At 57.3% G+C, this 24,377-nt stretch overlaps 1 protein-coding gene across 1 annotated transcript; it reads right to left on the reverse strand.

Annotated features, from left to right (window-relative positions):
- Positions 1-233: 233 nt before the first annotated feature.
- On the reverse strand, positions 234-16,606 carry PPP1R9B (protein phosphatase 1 regulatory subunit 9B). Its single transcript, XM_055319817.1, has 10 exons — positions 14,717-16,606; positions 10,673-10,805; positions 9,291-9,411; positions 7,323-7,427; positions 6,095-6,230; positions 5,337-5,489; positions 5,172-5,225; positions 2,458-2,687; positions 2,026-2,122; positions 234-1,841 (listed from the first exon to the last, which is right to left on the reverse strand). Exons 1-10 carry the CDS (start codon positions 16,097-16,099, stop codon positions 1,788-1,790), a joined length of 2,466 nt encoding a protein of 821 aa, XP_055175792.1. The 5' UTR covers positions 16,100-16,606; the 3' UTR covers positions 234-1,787.
- Between the last annotated feature and the right edge of the window lie 7,771 nt (positions 16,607-24,377).

The raw sequence follows: 24,377 nt of genomic DNA on the forward strand, positions 1-24,377 counted from the left end.
GGCTAAGGAACTCTCTAGAACCCCCAGCCCTGCCCAAGAGGAATGGATAGAGAAGCATGGGTGCTGATGGGGGAGATGGTGGCAAAAAGGGCGTTTGCTGGAAGCGGGGATATGGGGTCTTCATAATCATGAAGGGTCTTCCCAGTAAAGGCAGCACGGGGAGGAGGGGACCACGGGGCACCGACCGACGACCCTGCCCCTCCCCCACGAATCAAGAAACCAGGCAGAGAGGCTCTGGGGGCTGCTTTTATGGGGACGACCTGACAGAGGGCATGGTCCGTACAAAACCGGGAACAATACATACATATATATATTATATACAGAGACGCAGTCCTGCGGGGGGCGGGGAGGGGCGGTGCCGGCCGAGAAACCGGAAGCGCTCCGAACCCCCGCCCACCTGGCCCCGCCCCCTCCATCTGCCGCGGCGACGGGGGTGAAGCGCGTGGGCCCGGGCACTGAGACAGCCAGCTCTTTGAGGGGTAGGGGCACGTCTGCGGGTGGGAGGGGGGCGCCCGAGAAATACTGATCTATGGCGTGGTCTATTTACAGGGGACGAGAAGCCCAAACAGATGTGATGGGGGTTGTCTGTTTTTAAAAACTGAACAAAAATCCAGTCTGGGGCAGGAGGAAGAGGCAAAATGAGAGATGGATCCTGAAAGGGGAGGGGACCTGGGGGGGGGGTCTCACCTCCCTTGGTCCAAGCCCCAATTTGGGGTTAAAGTGGGGAAACGGAGCAGATTTCACTTAGGAAGCAGGCTGCCAGCAGGGCAGCCCTGGTCTCCAAAAAGATGAGTAGTAGTAAAATTTTGCCCTCCAGTCAAAACCTTGGAAAACTGTGGGTGTGGGCGGAGTGAGGCTGAATTTGCGATGTTAGTACAAGGCTTCCAGGTGTGGCCCTGGGCAGGGCAGGGCCTGGCTCTCTGGTGGGAAATGTTCCCCTTGCCTAAGACCAGGGGCTCTGCAGCCAGGCCCCCAAAGCTGACCTCTCCTCCCTGGCATTCCCAGGCTTGGCCAGGAAACCTGGAGCCCTGAGAAGCCACAGAACGGTTCCAGGAGGAGGATATGGCTATTTGGCACCTGGGGGGGGAGGGGGGGAAGCACAAGGAAAAATTGAGGGCTGCTGCCCTAGGAAAGGGGGAGCTGGGGACCAGGTGTCCTGGACTCTCCCCTTCTCCCGAAGGATGCATGAGAAATCAGTGCAGGGCCAGGCCCAGCCTCCAGGCTCAGGGGTAAACTCTGTCCCTCCTGGGTGGGGGGACCGGGATGGGTGGAGGTGTGGAGGCAACCCCTCCCAGCAGGAGGGTCAGAATGCAACAGAGACAGCACAATGATGGGGGACAGGGAAAGGGCCAAGAAGGTAGAGAATCTCAAGTCAAGAGGCCCAGGGCCCACCTAGGAGCCCCATGGGCAGGGAGCAGCCTCCAGGTGGTGAGATGCTGGGAGAGCCCCCAGCCCCATTCCAGTCCAGAGACAAAGGCTGGAGGTTGATTGTAAAGTCTGGCAGTATGGTCTGCAGGTCCTTGTGTCCATCTACCACCCAGGCCAACCCTCGGCATCCCTTGGCCTTTGTGCCTTAGCCCCATTGGGCAAGAAGGAGGCCATCCTTCCAGCCACCTCTGTCTGCCCAGGCCCTCTGGTCCCTGAAGCTGGGGGAGGTGGGGCGGAGGGTGGGGGAGTCGGGGCACCTGTCCCCAGGCTAGTAGGGGGCGGGGGGGGAAGTATTGAGGACAGGGGAGGGAGGACAATGGGAGGGGATTAATTATTGTCCGGTCAAGGAATGATTCCTGTTAGGTAGAATTGGAATTCCTCAGTGTTTGCAGGTTTCCTTCCAGTTCTGAGATCTGGCAAACAAAAGGGAGAGGGGGTCAGGCCTGGAGACCAGGATGGGCCCTGCCCCTTCTGATCCCCTAGTGGGGACATGACCCTGAGCCAACAGCATGACTCTCCTTCTCTCCCTCCAGAATCCACAGAGGGGTGCTAGAGAGGGGGATCACCTGCTGCCCCCTCCGTACACCCCGGTCCTACCTTGTCCAGGAGCTTATCCATCTCCTCCTTCCTAGCCAGCTCCGACTCTTCCAGAACCCGGCGCTGTGCTGTCTCCTTTTTCAGGAACTCGATCTCCCTAGGGATTGGCAGGGGACAGAAAAGACCGTGGATAAGGGTGTGTAGTCTGATTCTCATCTAAGGGGTCTCGGGTCCTCAGCCCTGTCCTTAGCCCCACCTGGGCAGCTCTGTTCCTCTCCCTTAGGCCTGGAGGCCCCAAGGCTTCTGGGGCCTGACTGCTGGCTCTACAGCCCAGTCATTCTGGGCCCAGTACCCCCATCGTGGGGCCCTCCCGACTTTTGTGCTCCCTGCCTCCCAACTCAGCAGCGGTGGGGAGAGGCTGCCCCTCTAATGGCCTCTCAGCCGGTCCTCCCTGGGCCAGGCCCCCTGGCTCCCAAGCCCCTGGCCACGTACTTCTGCTGGTAGTCCTTGATGAGGCGTTTGGCCTTGCTGTACTTGCGCTCCAGAGCCTGGTACTGGGCCTGGGTCTCCCGCAGGTGCTCATCCACAGCCTGGCACAGGCTCTGGGCCTCGCCCCAGTAGCCCTCCAGTTTCTCCATGCGCTCCTTGTTCTCCTCCACGCTCTGCTCCAGCTGGGCCTTCTCCACCCGCCACCGCCCCTTCTCCTGCTCTAGGCTCTGCAGCTGAGGGAGGAAGGGTCAGCTGGGATTGCAGGGGGCCGCAGGGAGCTGAGAAGCACCCCCATCCTGGCACCAGAGCCAGTGTCTGGATGGCTGCTACACTGTGGAGCCCATGGCCCGCCAACTACTCACTCTCCTTGGCTGAGCCTGAGAACTCAAAGCTGGAGAGGGAAGAAGTGGGGGCTCAGCCTCAGAGCCCTCAGCCAGCCCCCCCACCCCCCTGCCACTGTATTGCGCTCGCATCAGGCAAGAGACCAGGTCAGTCACTGACTAACTCTGTGACCCCAGGCAAGGTGACTTCCGTCTTAAGCCTCAGCCCTCACATCTGTGAAATGAGACTGACCCCTGGCAGGCTTACGGGACTACAGTAAGATGGCAGGTGTGAAAGAGTGGGCCAGGTGATGGTCACCATCGCCCTCTGGCCCTGCTGTGCCTCTGGGCCTGCTGACCAAGCCCTGGTTCTGTGGCCTAAGCAATCCTGGCTCCTCTCTCACCTTGTCTCCCAGCTCCCCACAGGCACCCCGCCCCAAACCCAACCCCACCCACACAGACCTATGCCTCTTTTTCAGGACCTCACTGCTGTGACTTCACTGCTGCACCAGAGCTCAACTTCAAGCCCCTGCCTGCCCCACCAACCAACCTTGTTGTCTGCAACACCACTTGCTATCTGTCTTCCGGCACAGAGGCCTGCCCGCAGATCCTCAGACTTGCCACAGGGCCTTTGCCCATGCACTTCCCTCTGCCTGGAATGTCCCTACCTCCTCCCCACCTTGCCCATTATTTCCCACTAGCTCACCCTTCAGCTCTCTGCTCAGTGTATCACTTCCCCAGAGAAGTCTCCTGTGATTCCCTCCAGCAGCATCCCCTCGAGCACACACACACCCTGGCCGGATCAGACTCCCTGCTGCACCACTCTGGGAGCTCAGCAAGCCTGCACTCTCCTGCAGAGCACCATGTCGGTTGGTAACAGTATGGATGGACATCAGTGTGCACACTAAGCTGCACAAGGGCAGCAGTCAAATCTGCTGCTGTCTCCCGCAGGGATTGGAACAGAGTGGGGCACTTAGAAAGTACCCTATAGGTGTTTACAGTTGAAAGCATGAACAGAGCTTTGACTCGCCCCTCCTTCCTGCTCTGCATCCACCCAGGATCATCTCGACCACAGAAATGCAGCTCCAACCCACCCTTCCAATCCATACCCTCTGCTTGCAATGTGGGCAGCCCTGGCCACCATTCCCTCCAGGACACCACTAGAGCCTCCAAATCCTGCCCACCCTCATGTCCTCCCAACTCGTAGGCAGCAACCTTTGCCCCCTGGTGAGCCCCATGTGGCCACAGGACCAAGGCCAGAGTCTTTAGTGGGTTGGTTCCCCTGCCAGCCTCAGCCCTCACCAAAAGGCCAGCTCAGCCTCCCACCTCGTCCCCATAGGAATGGCTGCCACAGTCAGTGGGCCTCCTCCGAGCTCAGCCTCTCTTCCCCGGGTGGTGCCCTTCCTTTGCCTCAGTCACCAAACCCTGCCTGCCCCACAAGGCTCAGCTGTGACCTCTCCTTTCTTCATGTATGGTGGATGTACCATGGCTGCATGACCCCCATGCGCCCCTCTCTCCCTACCACATTGGAAGCCCCATGGGAATTGGGACTCCTAATGTCCAGGCTCAGCTGGGGGCCCAATGCAGACTTTTAATATGAAGTCTGTGCAGGCTGAGTAAGTTGGCACCCAATGTGCTTTGAGTAGGTGTCAGTGCGTAGTACATATGTGTGTTTGTGTATGTCATGTGTGTCACCATCTGGGAGCGCCAGCATCAGCCCCTCAGTGAGAATGCACATGTCCTGTGACACTCCTCCTGAGAGATGGCTGTGCCTGTCTATATTGCAGCAGACAAATGTAGAGTCTACATATCCAGGCTGAAGCACCTGGGTATAATGTCAGGTGAAGACTGAGTCCTGTGTCTTGAGGTCCACATAGAGTGGGCATCTCCAGAGATCTTGGTGAGCAGGCCTGGGGGTGGTACGTGCCTCAGGTGCAGGCTGGCATGAGTCAGTGTGTGTATCTCTGAGTAGTTTGCATTTATTGCTGGGCCTGTTTGTAGAGGATAGGTATGAGACAGAAGAAATGTGAAGACCTCTAGAGTGACTTGGTGTGTCAGTATAGTAGCTAATGACTTTTTACTCCGCACTTTTTATGAGCCAGGCGCTGTGCTAAGGATTTTATATGCCTTCTCTCATTTAATCCTCACAATGGAACATACAGCATTGGCACTATTATCATCCCATTATATAGGGGAGGAGACTGAGGCACAGAGCAGTGGATGGTGGCACACAGGGATCCAGAGCTCAAGCTTTAAACACTCCTCTCCCTTGCCTCAGAGCAGCTTGTTCTGTATCTGCCTGTGGGTGACCTACGAGTGTCAGTGTAAGCAGTTGTGAGGGTGGAGGGGTCATCCCCCCAGCCCTCTGGTCGCCCCCTCCCTCTGCCACATTCTTACCTTTCTTTTTAGCTGCTGGATCTCTGCCTCAGTCACAGCATGCTTGATCTGGAGCTGGGGGAGCAGAGAGGCAGGCGCTCAGCTCCAGCTGGAGGAGGCAGTGCTTCAGGGCAGGATAATGGCCTGCCTCTGCCCTCCACCACTTTAGGGACCCCCTCTTCCCACCTCCTTGAACTTGTGCACCAGCTTCTCCGGCTCCATGTCCACAGGGGACAAGGCATCCTCGTTTTCTGCCAGCTCAAACACCTCGATGGCCATCTCGCCACCCGGGAACGTGGGGCTCAGCTCCTCATCCTCGTCAGTGGCATATTCTCCCGTCTGTGAAAAGAGCAAGGAAGCTGAGCACCCTGCCCACCTCAGCCTCCCTGGGCTCTGATGAGCGGGACTTGGACTGGCAACTGTCTGTCCCTGTCCGTCTGGGAGCTACCCAGAGCTGTGGGTCACGCCTCCCCCATCAGGCTGGGGTCACACTATGGCATAGTCTGCATCTTCCCCCAACAAACAGCCTGGGGAGTCCCCAGAAGGCATAGGTAGTTCCTCCTGGAGACTGAGACCCCTGAAGAAACAGCCTATGCTTTTCCCCTCACACCACAGGTCCCTTGAGGTCTGGAGCAGGCTCATTCCTCAGATTAGGCCCCCTGGGGGTAGAACTATGTCTTCCCCTCAGAGTGGGGACTCTGAGCCAACTGAAGGTGAGCAGGAAGGCTCTGTGAAGACAGAGTGTTACTCCTCCATCAGACTAAGGGTTCTTTGAAGGAAGGGTCTGTATCTCCTCCATCACTCTGGGGCTCCCCCAGGCTAGGGAATGGTGCCCTGGCCTCCCTCAGGAGACCTGGGAAAACAGCAGAGGCACAGGATGGGTGTAATGCTCCGTCCAGCCACCAGGGGGCGATGATGCGGCCGGCCAGGCCCGGTGTCCCTACCTCCTCATCATCTTCCCCGTATTGGGCGTATCTCTGCTCCATCATCTCCCGCTGCCATCGCTCCTGTTCCAGGGTCTGCTGAATTAGCTGGGCCACCTCGCTCTGCTCGCCTGGCCGCTCCCGGCCAATCATAAACCTGCAGGAGCAATAGCGTCATCCACCCTGCCTCTGTCTTCAACTGGGTGATAGCATCATCCTCTAGGCTGGTGCTCCCGTCTCCACACCCAGACCCTCCCAAGGGAGGTGAAATGAGATGGCTGAGTCCAGAGGCTGTGGGGTGTTAATAATGAATGGGGGAACTGGGGGCCCTTACTGGGTTTCTTTCCTGGGACAGCCAGAAGGCCTGCTAACCCTCGAAGCCAGTTGTGGGGGAGGGGTGACGTCAGCCAAACCCCCTGCTGGGCTGCAGGGGACAGCAGTTCAGGAGCTGCCAGGGCAGGGGGCTCTTCCCCCATCAGGGGACAGAAAGCCAGGCTGGGGAATGGCGAAGCTGACCCATGCCAGCAGTCGGCTTCGCCATTCCCCTGCCCTGGGGCTGTGCAGGGGTATCTAGCTAAACTCCAAGCCCCCAGGCTTCAGGAAGGGGCGGGATGATGGTGAGTGGAGATTAGGATGGAGAGGAAATAGTGGAACTTCCAGGCACTAGCCCCTCCTCTCTGTGGCCACCCACATCCTGTTTCTCTCCACCACCCTTTCCTGGGGGCAGTGCCCCCTTTTGGAGAGGTCAGGGAGTGGTCCCTGAATATTGTGCCAGAGAGACACATAAGGAGCTTCTAATCCAGTTCCCTTAATTGACAGGCCCTCCCAGGGCCTGAGAGTCCTCCCAGGATTACAGAGCTGGTGAGGAGGGAAGGATGAAGTGCCTGGTGGGGGGACCCCAATTTGGCATTCTCCTTGCACATCTTGGCTCTTCAGTGAGTGAGTCACAGACAGGCAGGGGAAGGAGAATAAATCCAAGAGGCCAGTTTGGTGGCGCAGCAGACCTTGGGCCTCAAAGCCTGAGTGCTGGTGGCCAGCAGCATTCAGGGGTTTGGGAGGGGAATGGAGGGCGCTGGGCAGGGCTATGAGCACAGCAATTCCTTCCAGCAGGGAGGCCAAGGAAGCTCCTTTATGAGGTGAGCCACTCAGAACCTTATGTGGGTGTGGGCAGGCAGGCAGAGTGGCGGGATGAGGCCAAATCTCCTGTCTGCTCCGCCTCCCCACCCAGCCCTGCCTGGCCAGTGCTTACCGCACGCGACCCTTGGTGTTCCGGAGCACGGAGGCTGCGAAGCTCTGGGTGACTCCAACCAGACTCGTGCCATCCACCTCGACCAGGAGATCATTCACTTGGATCCTGGGAGAGGCCACATTGGTTAGGGGGGGCTGTCCCAGGGGAACTGGAGCAGAGGTAGTGGTGGTATCCCCCAATCAGAAACTTGGGGCTCGGTCCCTGCTGAGTCCTGGTACTTTGTCTACTTGTATAAAATGCAGGAGGCCAGAGGGTCAGGGATCGGCAGGACCCACACCGGGCAGTGAGACCCGGCCAAACAAAGCAGACACAGGAAGGACCAAGAGGGGTAGTGAGCACACTTCCTGTGCTAATCACACCCTTGTCCCCTCCTCCATCGACAGCGCGGTGTGATATCCACAGAGTTCATTACCACCATGCACTCCAGCAAAGGCCCAAAGCATAGGTAACACACAGTCCTCTTACGTGTCCATTTCTACAGACCCAGGTCTGCAGATTTTCTCCCAAATGCCGAGACCCACATAGCATACTCCTGTGCCCACTGCAACCCGATATGGGTGCACAGCCCCTACCACATCTAGATGAGGCACCAAAAGCCCTGGCTCTCCACAGTAGAAGGAGATAGATGGGGGTGGGTTAGCCTGGCCTGCCGACAGGACCCATGGCCACCTCCTTCCTCCACTGCCACTTCCCCGCAAGCTCCAGGCCTTCTCTTAGGGCTCCTCTGCGGAAATGGAGGAAATAGCCTATTGTGAACAGCTCACCCGCCCCCCCCCCACATGCCCCGCATGCGGCTACTCTCTCACGTGGGCACACACCCCCCCATGCTGCCACCGGGTGACCACAGGAACAGCTCTGGAAGTCCAAACCTGGGGAGGGGCAGTAAGTGAAAGAGCAGGGGTGTCACCTTCCTTTTGTCCATCTCACATGCCACCGGGGCCACAGCAGGCAAAAGCACCCTGAGTGAGGCAACCCAAGCTCTAGAAGCATGACCCCAAAGTCACCAAGCCCCTACAGGGACACCAACTCATCTCAGTCACATGGAGGGAGTCTGGGTTTGAAGGTGCCACCACAAGGCACCCCTGATACCACTTCAAACAACCCTGGGGCTGCCCGAAGCCCTTTCCCACTTCCCCTCTGTGATAGACACAGTGGAGCAGTCCACATAGGGGTCATCAGGCTCTCCGGGGCTCCAGGAGGCCCTCCCAACCCTTCTGACCCCTTCAGCCTCAGGTGCCAAACATAGGTACACATGCTCACACGTGCACACACACAAGTAGCAGCCCCCTCCCCAGGCACACCACACACCTGGGTCCCCCTTGCTCTCTATGCTCCAGCCACACCTGCCTGCTTTCCGTCCTCTTCCTGGAACCTTTTGCACATCCTACTCCCTCAGCCTGACTACTTACTGCTCATCCTCAGGTCTTAGTTCCACTGTCACTTCCTCCAGGAAGCCCTCCCTGCTATCCAGAAAGAGCAAGTCCTGCTTCTGATGCCTTCACGGCACCCTGTACTTTTCCCACATTTTTTTTTCCCACATTTTTTGTGTGTCCACTTGGATGTCTGCCTGCCTCACCACAGCCTGTGCTTCCCAAGGGCAAGGGAAGTCCTCACTGACTCCCCAGGGCCTGGCTCCAGCCCCACCACAGAGCCAGGGATTCGATATTTGCTGAGTGAGAAAAACAAAAAGCTCAGATGTATCCACCAGGAACTGAGACTCCATGTCTGTGCTCTCCCCACCACAGCCTAACACACACTTGAAACCAGGACTTACGATGCCTCCACACAGCCCCCCTCCTCGCCCTGCAAAGGATGTAAGTGCCATGAGGACAGGGGGCTCACTCGGTTTGTTTACTGCTGTCCTCCCTGGACTGGCACCTCCATGAACACCTGAGCCCTGCACAGCGGCCTGGCCTGGCTCAGTGGCCCGGCTGGCAGCTGGCTGCGGTGGGGAAGGGGAGTAGGTACCTGCCATCCCGGTGGGCTGCACCACCCTCGGTCACCGTCTTCACAAAGATGCCCAGCTTCTCGAGGCCCATGTCGGCTCCAGCCCCCATGCCAATGATGCTGATGCCCAGGCCTTCGGAGTCTGTGGAGCAGAAAGTCATGAGAGGCTGGTGTTGGGAGGTAGAGGTGAGGTGTTCTGGCCAGGGCTTGTGGGGGACAGAGTAAGAGACACCCCCTGACCCCCTACCTCACCCCAGGGCCCACCCGACCTCAAACAGCAGTCCCCATGCTTAGGGGATGTCCACAACTGGGGAAGGGACACCATCCTATCCACCCCCTCTTTGCCAAGCCAATTAGGAAGCTCTTGGGTCACCCCCTGCCCTTGGCTCCCCCCAAGAACCAATGAGCAGCAGGACACACTGAAGGTGGAACCAGGCAGGTGGGTGGGCCAGAGACTGCCTACACGCAGATGAGGGGTGCAGAGGGATGGGACGGTGTGGGGGTAGCCATGATGGGGTTGCTCTTCTCTACGCACGCTCATCCATACTCACGGCCTCAATGACCGAAGACCTCCTGCTCTTCTCTCCACAGCTGTCCCCTCCTGTCTCACGAACCTCTGACATCCAAACTCTTATCTTCCCCCACAAACAGGCTCTTCCCGTCTGCCACTCCCTCATGGGGCCTGGAAGTCACCTGGATTCCTCCCTCCCCCTCATGGTCTCAGCCAGAGCCAAATAACCACCAGATCCTGCAGATTCTACCTCCAAGGACCTCTCAGGTATACCCACTTCCCCCATAGCCATCATCTTGTCCACACCACTGTGGTCTCTCGCCATCCACTTAGGACCCTTCTCCCCACAGCACAGCCTGATGTGGTCTTTCTAGAATGTTTCCCACGCCTTACCAGTTTCCCGTCCATCTTAGAAAAAAGGCAGTGTCCTCCACATAGTCTACAAGGCCCTGCATACTCATCTTGTCCTCGTGATCAAAATCTAGCCAAGCCTCCTCTCTCTTTCCCACATACTCCCCAAAATTCCCATCTTTAGAGCTGAACGCAAGTGCAAGCGTTATTTCCTTGGGGACCTCACTGACCTGAGTCTGCATGTTGTGGCGGCCTCTCCCGTCCCTGCCCAGCACCTACTATAGCATGTAAGGACACAGTTAGCGGGCATTGGTGACTGCTCTGTCACCACCAGGCCCCAACAGAGCCCGGGACCCTGCCCACGGGGCCCTGGGGACTGGGCACCTAAAGGCACAGAGTGTGGGCCGGCGGGGGGCGGTGGGAGGAGCTCTGGCTGCTGGAGTCCCTGTGGCTGGGGGCAGTGGCCTCAGGGGCCCAGGGTGGAGCTGGCGCCAGAGAGGAGATTCCCCCATGCTCTGTGGCCTGGCCCTGGGCCTCTCACCCTTCTCCAGCTCTACAGGGAACAGCTCCAGCCTCTCCACCCGTTTCTCCAGCTCATACTCAGCCGAGGCAGCCATGGGGTCCACGTCCTCGTTGCGCCGGTCGTAGTCTTCATTGGAGTAGGTACTGAACACCTGCAGAGGGGCCGCTAGTCAGAGGGCAAGGGTGGAGCTGGTGCCCAGAGGCCACTGAGGCAGGCAGGTGCCCACTGGCGATCCTCTCCTGCTTGGGCCTCCCCCAGCCCCAGCATGACCCCAGCTGGAATGGCAGGCCCTTCTGGGGCTCCAGCGCATGGGGCAACAGAGAAAGGGATGCGGTTGCCCCAACCACACCATTACTTTCTTCCGCAGCCCCTACTGGCTTGAGCGTGGCTGCTGGAGGAAGGAAAGATGGGCAATCCTCCAGAAAGCAGCAGACTCAGGAAGCCGGGTCTCTAGGTCGGAGACAGACCAACAGACTGGGACACAGAGAAACATGAGGACCCAGAGAGCCAGACGGGGCGGACACAGACGGCAGAAGAGTGGAAAGAACAGGCTGAGCAGGAGCAGAGGCGCAAAGGAGGAGGGAGGAGGAGGGAAGGAAGAATGGAGAAGATCCTGGAGGATGCCAGATGGGGAGAGAGGGGGGACCGGGTGTGAGACACAGGGACAGGGGAGGGAGGAGGAGAGGGAGGAACAGAGGAAGACAGAGGGGCACCCAGGACCCAGATGACCTGAACCTAAAGTTGAGGCCAGGGTGGGGGAGGGAAGCAGGAAGGATCTGCTCCGCCCCCATGGAGAAAGGGCAGCCCCCCACTCGAGGTGCCCCTCAGGTGGCAGGAGGTGGGTGGAGGGGAACGCCAGGCCCCTGTGGCTTCGCCTGTGTGCCCAGGCCTCAGTTTCCCTCCAGAGAAGCAGTGCTGAGGTGTGCCCCTTGTCCCCAATGCACTAGAAGGCCCTGATAAGAGCAAGGAGCTCAAGGAGCGGCAGTCTCAACACTGTCCCCAGTGAACCCAGCCTACATGGGGCCCCAAGGCCTACCTGTTGTCCCCTGTGCCTCTCTGCTGTTTCCTTCCTATGTCTCCCAGTGAGAAGGGGAATTCCAACCCTCCAGAGAACAGAGAAGGTAGGACAGGGGCTCTGTGGGAGGGCCTCATTCTGGGTCCAGGCGGGGGTACCCCCAGTGGGAGGTTAATGAGCACCATTTGGGGTACCATGACACGTTCATGCTTCATTGCCTGCAGCGACAGGTTGGCACCACTTGGAGCCAAGCAGGGGCGGGGAAGGGTGGGAGCAGCTCTGGGCCGGAGGCCTGTGCAGCTGGAGTGGAGCACCGTGTCCCCTGAGGCCCCTGCCAGGGCCCCCTCTCTTCCAGGAGCAGGTCCATGGGGGCACCCTGGCAGGCAGCAGACTTTCGTCCCATCCTTTGTTTGGGCTCACTCAGTGTCACTCCCCACCAGAGCCTCACTCCCAAGGTGGGATTTCATAGGATGAGAAGTGCAGCTGGGAGGTCCCTCAATGTCACTACATCAGAGAAATCCAAGCTCTGGCCCTTAAAGCTCATCGTTAGTCCTGCAGCGGTCAGACTGCCCTTCTGACATCTGGCCATTGGCCCTCAAGCCCCCTGGAGGGATGGGCCACTCAGTCTGTACATAGGATAAGATGCGACGTCTGCTGCCAAGGTCAGGGCAGGATGAGACTGCACCCAGCTGGGCCCTGGGGAATGGGTCACCTGTGACTGTCCCCATTGCACTCATGCCTGGGGCCTGGCAAATCGGCTCTGGCCCACTTTTGCATCTGAGTCCCCTGACCCTCACCCTCTGCTCCAGCAGACCGGGTCCCTGCAACCCTCAGTCTGGTGGTGGTCTGGATCAACCAAAGCAAGCCCTCCCCGATGCGATGCGTGTGCATGAGCAAGCCAATACACTGTGACCTCCAAAACACTCTCCCAGCCTGTCCTGGGCTTTGCCTCTCCTCTCTTTTTAGCCCTTCAAATCCTGCCCCCTGCAGGAAACCCAGGCCTCAGGCTCAGAGGCCCAGACCGCCCCTAACATTGCCCACCAGAATGTGCCCAGCCCATTAGAGGGTTGGGCCCAGTCCCCTGCCCCAAGTGACAATGTGGCATTGAGCTCTCTATCCTCAGCAGAAGCCTTCATAAAGGCAACAACTGGGTCATCCACACAAGACCCGGGAGTCAGTGTCAATGCAGGGTGGGGGCAGGGAGGGGGAACAACAAGGACCTGAGGTCCTGGGGTGGGGGGGGGCGGGAGGAAATCCCCAGTAAGGTCAAAAGTCAGACACACCAAGGAGGCACCACATACCACTGGCTCCCACAGTCCTGTGAGCAACAGTCACCAGGGAGTCGGGGAGCACTGCTCCAAATCATGCGCTATTTTTTACCCAAAAATCAGGGTAAGGTGTCAAATATAGACAGTCAGAGGCCTAGGACTGAAAGACCAAACTCCATCTCTGAGGGGATCAGGCTGCTCAGAGAACTGATGAAGGGGGGGTGGGGGTCCTGACTCCCTCAGTGGTCCCCACCTCCTCCCCAGGTCCCAAGAAACACCCTCATCCTCTATCCAGGATCCCATAGCTCTCAGGACAGGGAGGGCGGAGGAAAGACTTGTAAGGTCGCAGCCTCAGAAGGGGGAGGGCTGGCCTGGGAGTAGCACCTTTCAGGCCTCAGCTGGGGTGAGAGGTGGGAGAGGGGCCACTGATATTCTAGGAGGGCTGGGAGGAAACATGGGCAGCCTCAGAGTCCAGGACCAGTTACAGAAACTTTGAGCAAAGAGATGAGGGCTTGGCTCTGGAGGGGTAAAGACAGGGTCCAGGCCCGGGAGAGTCCGAGGCCTGGACAGCCCCCTGCAGTGGATCTAGTGCTGGGCACAGCTGAGCCTGAGAATAGGGCCAGCTAGGCTGCATGTGCCAGCCAAGACTGGAGTGGCAGGAAGGGAGGAGGTGACCCAGGGCTCTTAATTCTTCCCGGGGATGTCCCCACCACTCCCGCTGGCACTGTTCTGAGGATCTCAGGGCACTGGCACCAGCCACAAACCAATCACAAGCGTGGTGGCAGGGATGGGGGTGCTGAAGGGCAGCTCCCATCCCTCTTTCAGGGCACCCGGAGAATGTGGCAAGAGGGCTTGGAGTTTGCCAAGGCCATGGGAGTGTGCCCTACCGAGCAGCCAAGAGCAAAGACGTGTGGGCAGCTGCCAGGCGCCCTGGGGGCTTTCCCAGCTCCCACCCCCTCTCTTTGGTGTCCCGCCCAAGGCCCAGCCCCCTCATGGGCCAGGCTAGGCACCTGCTCCCTGCCCAACACCTCCACCTCCCCAGCTGGCCCAGCACAGACCCCAGGGAACAGGGCCCCAGCGCCAGACTAGGCCTTTCCCCCCACCCTGAGTCACATGGCCCCAGCCCAGCTCACCCTCAAAGACCTGCTTCCCTCTTTCACTTCTGCAAACTTGGGGTGGGGGCTACAGACAGGATGCAGGAGGACTGTGGTCCCCTACACCTTCTTTTAGGAAGTTCTTGGCTCCTCCCTCCTCTATAGGGGGAGTGCAGGGGGGTGTCTCTAAGCTCTTCGTCCTCTCCCGCCCAGTGGGGTCAGGAGCAAAGTGGGGAGGGTCTCCTGAGGACACACACACAGACACACGCTTCCCACCACCCAAGCCCCCAAGAGCCTCGGGCAGCCTCTGGGAGGAAGAGTGCCTGGGAGAGGAAGGGGAAGCAGGTGTCCCAGGATGCAGGTGCGGCCGAGCCAGGGCGGCCAGGGCGGCCAGGGCGGCCAGGGCGGCCAGGGCGGCCAGGGCGAGGCTGCAGGCAGAGGAACCTGAGGGCAGGTCGGGGCAGGCCGCGCTCTGACAAACAAATGGTCCCCCTCTGACAAACAGCTGGAACTCCCCCACGCCCCTCTCCGGGTGGTAACTTCTGGGAAGGGGGCTGGGTGGCAGGGGCTGACTCAGCCTGCCAAACCCGGCTGGCTGGCGGGCGGGCGGGCTGGCTGGCGAGGCGGGGGCGACGGCGTGCACGTGGCAGGGGCGGCGCGGGGGCGGGCAGGGGGGCTCACTCACTTGGATGGGCGCCGTGCTGAAATGGATCTTCCGGCTCGGGGCCGGGTCCTCTTCTTCCGAGAGCCCCGGGATCTCCACGCACCCCGACTCGGGCTCATAGGGGGGCTCGCCGTCCTCCTCGTCCTCCTCGTCGTCCTCCTCCAGGGCACTGCCCCCAGAGTCCTCCCCCAGCCCACTGTAGGCGCTCACGTCCACCAAGTCCGCCTCCGAAAAGTCCTCCTTCTTGGACTCATCCGCCTCCTCGGGGGCCACGTCCGGGGCCCGGCCGTCGCCCACCCCTCTTTCAGGCGCCGCCACGGGGGCCGCGGCCTCCTCGGGGGCCGCCTGGGCCTTCTGCGGCTCCTCGGGCGCGGGGCTGGCGGTGGTTGCCAAGGCGCTGCCATTCTCTAGGGCCGCGTGGACCGTCACCTCCGCCTGAATCACCTCCCCGGGCGCCGCCTCGGCCTCCGACTCCCCGCTCTCCTCCACCTCCACGGGCTTGATCTTGCGCACCTCCCGGGGCTTGGGGGGCGGCCGGGCAGGGGCCACCCGGTGCTGCGGAGGCTGCTGCCCTGCGGGGCCGCGTTCCTTCTCGGCCGGCGCATCCCCCGACGGGGCGGGCGGCGGCGGCGGCGGCGGCGGCTGGAACACCCGGGACCGCTTGCTGACCAGCTTCGAGTTGACCTGCGGCGCCCCGGCGGCCGCGGCCCTGGGCAGCCCCGGGCCGCGGTGCAGGCCGGTCCTCGAGTCGGCCTTCTCGAAGACGGCGCTGAGCTGGCTGACCGTCGGCGACACGGCGTCGGCGTCCAGCTTGTCCAGCGCCTCGGTGCTGCCGTTGAAGCGCACCACGACGTCCAGCTTCCGGTCCTGCAGGCCGGCGCGCTCCTGCCGCAGCAGCCGCCGCGCCGCGGCCTCCTTGTCGCCGCCCGAGGCCGCCGGGGCGCTCCGCTCGAACAGCTTCCGCGTCTCCTGCAGCCGGGACGGCGGGTGCGGCGGCGGCGCGGGCTGCGCCGAGGGCGCGGGCTTGGAGTCGAAGCGGCTCACGCGCTCCGACACGCTGGTGCCCAGCTTGAGCAGGGCGCTGTGGTCCACGTTCTCGTTGAGGCTGCTGGCCCGCGGCAGCGACAGGCGCACGCCGCGCTCGGGCGCCCGCGGGGCCTCGCTGGGGCCCGCGCCGCCGCCCGCCTCGCCCGGCGGCCCCGCCGTCGTGCCCATCTGCAGGAACATACTTTTGATGCGGTGGACGTTGGAGCCATATTTCTTGTGGTGGGCCGCCTTGGGCGCCTCGTCGGGCCCGGGCGCGTCGGGCGGCTTCAGCGCCTGGATGCCCGCCTCGTAGGCGCTGCGGTGCGGGGAGGCGCTCCGGAGGGGACCCCCGGGCCCCCGCGGCTCCGTCTTCATCATGGTGGGGGGAGGCGGGGGCGCATCCCCTCGCTTCCCGCTCCCCCCCTCCGACAGGCGGCTGGCCAAGTCGGGACCACCGCCCCCTCCCCCCGAGAAAAGAAACCCCGGAAGGCCTTTTGTAGGCTCCCCCCAACCAGGCTGCCAAAAACAGTTAACCCCGCTTAAAAAAAAAAAAAAAAAAAGGGGGAAAAAAAATCTCCGAGCGCCCTGTGTGGGTCGCCTCCCCCAATCCAGCTGCCACAGCCACCGGCCCCTCTTTCAGAGCCCGAGCGGCCTGCTGCGGTCGCCCCCACCCAAATGAGAGAAGCGGCGGCCGGGGCCGGTGGGACCGCGCGCCCTGCCCGGGAAGCAGCGGCGGAGGCGCCGGCTCACATCGTCCGAGGCGGTGTCAGCGGGGCTGGCAGCCCGGGAGTCCCCCACCCCGGCCGGGGGCCTTGGCTCTCGGGGGGCCCGGCACCCCGGCGCCCATGGCTGCTCGGCCGGCCCGGGCCGCTCCGCCGCCGCCGCGCCACCCTCCCTCCCTCCCTCCCCCCCGCGCCCCGAGCCTCGGTCTTTCTCTGGCTCTGCCCGAGCGGCGGCTGCCCGACACCGAGCGGCTGCCCTTCTCGCCGCCGCCGCTGGGGGACTGGCACCTCTGGGTCCTAAAGGGATCGGATTTCCGGGGCTGGAGGCTGTGAGCCCTCCCCTTCCCCTCCTCCCGACTGTATCCCCTCCCCTGCCCCTCCCGCTCCGACAGCCTGACGCTGACCCCCCGCTCCCGGCCCGTCCTCTTCAGCCCTTCCATCCCAACCTCTGACTGCGGCTTACCCAGACCCACCAAAGTAGGCCCCCACCAAATACTGGGGGAAGCGGTCCAGCCGCAGTGGTCTCACGGGGGGGGGGCTCTTCACCCCAAACGTGAAGGGAGAGTCGTGGGGGCGGGGCACAGGATTGTTTCCTTCATGGTCCTTGTAGTTCTCTAGTGTGGTTCAAGACCCTCGGCATCAAAATCGCTGGGCACTTTAAACATTTTTTAAATTCAGATTTCTGGGCCCTCCTCCAAACTTTGTGAAGCAGAATCTCAGAGGCCGGCCCAGGAACCTGCATTTTAACAATTTCTTAGGGAGAGCCTTCTGCAACCTTCTAAGGTGTGAAAGCTCCGCCCAGTGTTGCTGGCCTTGTGGTGGAGGAGGAAGGAGAATGGAGAAAGGAAATGGTCCTCATACCCCCCAGGTGGCGGCCCAAAGCTGGCCTTTGCCCTTTGGAACCCTGTAATGGGTTGTCCGGTCAGTCGCCAGCCCACTCTGCACCCAGGCTGCAAGGGAAGGGGTGGGTGGAATCCTTGTCTTCCACCCCTACGGGGGCACTCGCCTCTCAAACAGGAAGGAGGAATTCTGGAGGCCTGGGGCCAGAGTTTCACCAGTGAGAGCTCTGGCTCAGGTGTCCGACTGGAAAGGATCCTGGCCACTGTGTGCAAGTGTGTGTTAGCTAAGGAGGCAGGGGGAAAGATAGTAGAGACTACCCATCCCCGGTCCTGACAACCCAGGAAGCTACTGTGATGCTCTCCCCAACCCCCATATACACAGCAAGGAGCCTGGGGTTGCCCCCTACCCGTCCCCCACTGCCAGGGCTGGGAGTTAAGGTCCACTCCCTAGGCTGTGACAGGTCCAGATGCGCTACTTCACGCCACAGATCCCAGAAAATGATGAACAGTGTGGACCCTAGGACCCAGAGAACAACTCGGGCACAAAGCCTCCCCCCCACTCCCAGCTGCTTCCTGCATCTCAGGCCTTCCTGCGGTCTCTGCCTCCTCCCCCGCCCTCTTCTCTTCCATCCTCTTCCTCTTCTTCCCAATCTCCCACTCTCTCCCCAGCTTGCCTAGAAGGGCTGTTGTAGGGAATCCTCCCACTCCTCCACTGTAGGGGTGTCTGTGGGTTTTGCGGGATGTAAGCCGGTTAGCACGTGCAGAAGAGCGTGGGGGATGGGGTGTGGGAAGCTGCCTGGGAATCCTGAATATTGGGACAGGGAGGGGCCAGGAACCACGGGACTGGATCCCGAGGCTAGGGGGCCAGGGGAGATTTGGGCTCTGAGCAGGGACCGGAAATGGACCCAAACCTCAGGCTTTCCAGTGCCACCCGCCTCTATGCCCAGTTGCCCAGGACAGTTACCCCTCCCTGATTTTATACTTTGGGATGGGACAGACTGAAGAAGCCATCCTCCACCTCTCCGCCCTTTCTAGAAAACCTTTCAGGAACAAGCTTTGGGACTTGGGGTTCCAAGTTCAAAGTCTGGGACTTGAAACCTGCCTCCCCCCCCCCCCGCAGACCCCCTAACCCCACTGTGGAAGTTGGGGGAGACGGAAACCTCACCTAGTTGAGGGATGGGAGTTTGGGCATTGTCCCCAGAAGTTCTTGTGTGGACTGGAGGAAGGCCCCTGGGTGTTCTGCCCAGAATCTCCCACACCCTTTAGTGAGTCATCTTAACTGGTCCCAGCCCAAGGGGTCTGGGCCCACGCTTCTGGCCAGGTGGGGAAGCCAGCTCCTAAGGGGAGGAGGAGGAGCTGAGAACTAGCAGTCAGGCCTAGTGACCCTGGGACACCCCACCCCTAACACCTCCAGCAGCAGCTTGGGGTGAACTGGAATTGCTGGGAGGCTTGGGTCTTGCTTGTCCTGAGACTTCCAAGGAAGAAACCCTTTTAAGTGCTTTGGGATGCATGAGGGTGGAGTCGGCCCAGAGCATGGATGGCTGAGGCTAATAATGACTGGGATTATTATTTCATGGGCTCCTGGTTAGCTCAGCGACACCCTCAGCCAGAATTCCCGAAGAAGCTTTTATGGAGCAATAAGTGCTTTACCATCACTCCTTCCCTGGGGTCAGGCACCAAGCTGGTTGGCCTGCCAGACTAGGGTGGGGAATGGGGTATTCTTTCCACTGTCCCCTCCCTGCTTGCCTGGAACAGGAATCCCCCCCCCCCCCCCCCCCCCCGCAAGGAAGGTGGGGAGAGCAGGTTGGGAGGATTATCATCCACCTGGAAAGGTTTAAACCTAATTTTCATTCCCCTGGCTATGATCCTCACCTCTCCTTTGGTTCAGCAACCCACGGTGACCTAGCCATCTTTCCTATTGTCCTTTGTGGCGTAGGCCTTGGGGGTCAACAGTGCCTGATGGTCTTTAAATGGCGGTCCTTCCTCACCTCGCTCCGGGAGAGAGGGTGAGGTGGTTCCCAAAGTTGACCCACGAGCTAGGTTGCCAGAGTTCAGATCTTGGCTCTATCACTTGCTTGCTGTGTGACCTTGGAAAAGGAACTTAGTGTCTCTGTCCCAGAGGATAAACTGAGGAAAGTGGCTGGAACACAGAAGGTAGAGGGAATGGGGATGGAGATGCCTTTTCTAGTCCTTGCTAAAAGGGCTGGAGGCTTTCATGGGGAGAGAGAATCTGCCCTCCACCCTTCTCCTGATAGAGCCACTGGTTTTCCCCCACCCCCAAATCTGATGAGGGCCCTCCTCGAGGCTTAGTAGTTTTAAACACCGGGTGTAACGGGTGATGAAGGCAGAGAGATCTGTGATAAGTCCTGAGCCTTCAGCACCCTGGGCTGGGGCCTGGGCTGGGCGCCAGGCTGGCTTCTCTTCCCAGCCCTGGGGCCTTGAGACTTGGCCTCTGAATGTTGTCTTTCTGTGGCCACAGTCATCTGAGCAGAGGCTGGCCTAGACACTGCCCTTCGACCATTTTGTGGGGAGCCAGTGCTCCCTGCCCCAATCATTCCCCTTCATCTGTCCTCCTCTGCCAGGGACTTGGACAGATAAGATGCTGGAAAGGCATGTGTGTTGTTACATGACTGCATAGAGGAAAACTCAAATCCGGGATGTCGGTGCTGGAGGGTCCTTTGAAGGCCCTTGGTTGACCTGTTCCCAGGGGGAATGGGGAGGGCTGAGACTTGCCGGAGGGAAGTGACTTATCCAGTTTTAGAGGAAAGACCAGGCTGTGGTTCACAAGGTCTGAACTGAATCATAGCTTCACCCAGTTGCTGGGTTACCTGGGACTAGTCATTTCCCCTCCCTCAGCCCCATTTCCTCAAAAAGCTCAATTTGAATGTCTGAGTGTGTCTCCTGAGTGTGAAGACCCTTGGTCTCCCCCACTCCATGTGGAACAGAACAGAATAGAAGCTCTGAAGCCAGACTGTCTTTCTTCCTAACCTGCCATTTCCCGGTTAAGGGACTTCAACAAATTTTTTCATCTGTAGGGACAACATAGCCTCAGAGTGTTGATGATCAAATGAGTTCTATGAGGGCCTTATGCATTCAGAACAGCTCTTGGCACAAAGCAGGAGCTCAGTGAGTCTACGGTTACGGATTGCATGTGTATCTGAACATGTATGGTAGTGTGTGCACATGTGCGAGCGGGTGTGGCCAAAATGGGCATCAGCGTTTGCATCTCTATGTGGGTCTTCATGGGACTTGGAGCCTCTCCTCTTGCCTCTGCCTCTAGCCTTTTGCCTCGTTTCCCTCTAAGGTCTATTATATGGAAACCTGAAACATAAGCACCCCCTCCCTGCAGCCCCTCCGGATCTTCTGGGGTCATTCCTGGAGTGAAGGTGACCTCCCTTCTCTATTTGCCAAAGGGTTTTTATTTCTGCCCCTTGATTCCTCAATTCCCCCCACTGCCTGCACAGGAACAAGGGTCCCTTGGTATCCACCTACAGAAGGAGGAGTCAGGGTGTGTGTGTGTGTGTGTGTGTGTGTGTGTGTGTTGGGGAATGGGGAAAGGGTGGGACAGAGGAAAGATTTCTCCAACTCATCAGTTGCCTTACAAGAAAGCCTATATTTAGCTAGGCTTAGAGGGCCTGTAAATATGTATTTTGCAATACAGACAGCCATAGCTGTGGGAGCTCCAGAGATATGCAGGGAGGTCAAAGAAAAAATCACCCGGAAAGATTGGGCAATGTAGTTTGTCATCAGCAGATTCGAAGGACTCTTTCTACTGCCTGCTCCAACTGCTAATAATATACATTCCTGTGTTTTGATGGTGGTTTCTATTTTTCATCTGCTCTCTGGATCTTCCATAGTGGGTGCCTGAGGAGGAGACTGGCTCTCAGAGTTACCTTCCGCCACCAGCCTTTGTCTCACCTGCTGTGGGTCAGGGAAAAGAGCATCTTGCCCATGCCAGCTCCCTTCCCGACTAGCTCTGCCAGGCTCAGCCTGGCGGGGCACCTGGCACACGTACAGCCTCTGTAGGCCAGCTCTCCCGTCTCCCACACTCAACCCCTTGCATTTGAGGTGACCTTGAGGGGACAAATCCTGCCACTTCAGAGCAGTTCTCTTTGAGAAAACTCTTCTTCTTAAAAAAAGAAAGAAAGAAAAAGGATGAATATATATATGTATGCTATATATGTAATTTTAGTTTGAAAAGTTTCTTAAAAAATAAGAAAAGTTCCGATGTAATGAGCAGAATTTATAAGTGCTCTAGCATTGTGTCATTTTTGCTTTATATTCTTTCACAGGAAAGGACATGAAAGTTGGTGCTTTCTCTTTGCCCGGTCCCATTGTCCACCATACCCACCGTCGCGAATCTGGGATGCATGCACCCTTTATAGTCCACAATTTATTATTATTATTTTTATAAGATTTTATTATTTATGAGAGAGAGCACGAGTGCACGAGAGGGGGAGGGGCAGAGGGACAAGCATGATTCCCGCTGAGAGGGGAGCCCCGCAAAGTGAGGGGCTTGATCCGGACCTGAACTAAAGTCAGATTCTTAACCAACTGAGCCACCCAGGCACCCCTATTATTATTAATTGTAAAATACATGAAATAACATAAAATTTGCTACTTTAACTCTTTTAAGCATTCAGTTCGGTAGCATTAAGTACCTTCACACTGTTGTGCAAACATCACCACCACCCATCTCCAGAACTTTCTCATCTTCTCAACTGAAACTCTGTCCCCATTAAACACTAACTCCCCATGTCTTCCCCCCCCAGCACCTGGCATCCTACTTCCTGTCTATGAATGTGACAGCTCTTGATACCTCATGCAAGGGGAATCATAGAACATGTGTGCTTTTGTGCCTGGCTGACTTCACTTAGCATAATATCTCAAGGTTGACCCGTGTTGTAGAATCCGAATTCCCTTCCTTTATACCTCTAGCCCATACTTTGATATTTTCCCTACCCACTGAAGTATTCATAAAATAGCAGACAGTAATGCTTTCTGTATTGTCAATATGTATAAAACAACCATCCTATTGTGTGGATCATTTTGCGTCTTTTTTTTTTCTTTCAATTTGGCATGTTTTTCACAACAGAGCCACACTGATACGTGTGGCTCTGATTCCTTCACTTTAACTTCTGTTTGTTATTTCATCATGGGAATAATCCACAATTTATTTATCAGTTCCTCTACTGAAGGGCATTTGAGGTGTTTCTGTGTTTTGCTATTATAAACAGGGCTGCAATAAACACCCTTGTACTTCTGTGAACGCATCCCAAGAGCATATACCTCTGAGCAGAGAGCCAGAGTCGTGGGCAGGCACACTTTCTACTTGTCTAGTACTGCCTGACCACTCTCCAGTGACGGCTCCGCTTTATGCTCTCGCCACCAGCATTTGTACAACATGTCCTGTCTGACCACATCCTTGCCAACATCTGCTCTTGTGAGACTTTTTATTTTTGCCAGTCTGATGGGTGTGAAGTGATACCTCATTTGAATCTGCATTCCCTGCCTATGAGGTCACACATCCTATCATGCTCATTGACCATCTGGGATTCCTCTGGGCAAATTGCTTATGTCCATATACTTTGCTATCTGTTGCACCATTTTTTTTCTGGTGCACCTTTTGATACGAGTTATAGAAAGCCCAACTAGACGTGGTTTAAGCAAAAAAGGAATTTTATGATCTCACATAACAAGAAGCCTTAGGGTTGGTTAAATTCAGAATCTCAGCTGTGACAACCAAGAACCAGGTTCTTCCCATCTTTCTACAAAATCCTCCTCATCATGTTGGCTTGCCTCTTAGACTGGCCCCTTCATGGTCCACAGGGGTGGCCTCAACTCCGGGTGTCTTGTGCAGACAAACGTCCAGAGGCAGAAGTGGACGTTTCTTCTCAGTGTCATTTTCCCAGAGGCCCCACAGGAGATTTCCCTTCTGGGCTTGGTGGCCAGAATTGCATACATGTCCACACCTAAGCCAACCACTGGCCAGAGAAACTGTATCACCATTCACCTGGTGCATCTGGAGAAGGCCCAGCCTCCCCAAAAACCTAGACTCTGGATTCCTGAATCATACCAGGGTTCCAGTAGGCAGGGAAGAAGGGAAGGAATGCCATTTGGGGTGGTATCCAAAAGGTCTATGCTTTCCTTATTGACTTGTAGGAGTTCTTTATATATCTTGGATACTAATCTTTTAGTTGTTTATTTTTAATTCAAATAAAAAACATTTTCAGTACAGTTGACGCATGTTACATTGTTTTCAGGTCCTTTTATCTGTTTCACATGCTGCCTAGGTTGTCACCCAGGTTGTTGCTTGCCTTTTAACTCTGTCTACATCATAGCAGAAAGCCTTTTCTCTTTTTTTTTTCTTTTTTGTAATGTAGTAAAATTGATCAGTCTTTTGTGAGTTGCATCTCTTGTCTGAGAAATCTTTTCCTATCCTGAGATCTACATTTTCTTCTAAGTATTATAAAGTTTTGCTTTTTTCATTTTTAGGTCTTCAGTCCATCTGGAATTAATATTTATGGATGGTGTGAAGATTTTTCATTCGAAAAGCCAATTGTCACAACACTTTTTATTAGTCTGTTCCCTCTCACTGAGTCGCAATGCCACTGACATCATAAATCACATTCCCACATATGCTTGGGTCTGTTTCTGGGCACTCTATTCTATTGATCTCTTTGTCTAGCCCAGCACCAATACCACATTGTTTTAATTACTATCCCTTTCAAATAAGTCTTGGTATCTGTTAGGAGCTTATTCTTTTTCCAAATTGTCTAGGCTCTTCTTGGTCCTTGGCTTTTCTGTATGAATTTTAGAATCGGCTTGCCTAACTGAAAAATCCTATTGGGATATTTATTGGACTCTCGTTGAATCAGAAGATTAATATGGAGAGAATTGTCTTCATGACATTGAGGCTTCTCATCTCTAAATTTAAAACATCTCTCCAAAAAATAAAAATAAAAAAAATAAAACATCTCCCCACTTATTCCTTTTATAGCCTATAGTTTTTATAGTTTTACAGCCTATTGTTTTTCTTCATAAATATCTGTGAATTTTTTCAAGGTTCAGTACAATTTTAATTTTATTTTTAAT

Source organism: Nyctereutes procyonoides, unplaced genomic scaffold, assembly GCF_905146905.1.
Source record: "Nyctereutes procyonoides isolate TBG_1078 unplaced genomic scaffold, NYPRO_anot_genome, whole genome shotgun sequence".
Lineage (NCBI taxonomy): Eukaryota > Metazoa > Chordata > Mammalia > Carnivora > Canidae > Nyctereutes > Nyctereutes procyonoides.

Coding starts and splice junctions, on each gene's coding strand:
- PPP1R9B (XM_055319817.1), bottom strand. CDS start 16,099: ATGATGAAGACGGAGCCGCGGGGGCCCGGGGGTCCCCTCCGGAGCGCC. Junction 10,806..14,716: donor TCAGCACGGCGCCCATCCAA/GTGAGTGAGCCC, acceptor GCCCCTCTGCAG/GTGTTCAGTACCTACTCCAA. Junction 9,412..10,672: donor CCCTGTAGAGCTGGAGAAGG/GTGAGAGGCCCA, acceptor TCTGCTCCACAG/ACTCCGAAGGCCTGGGCATC.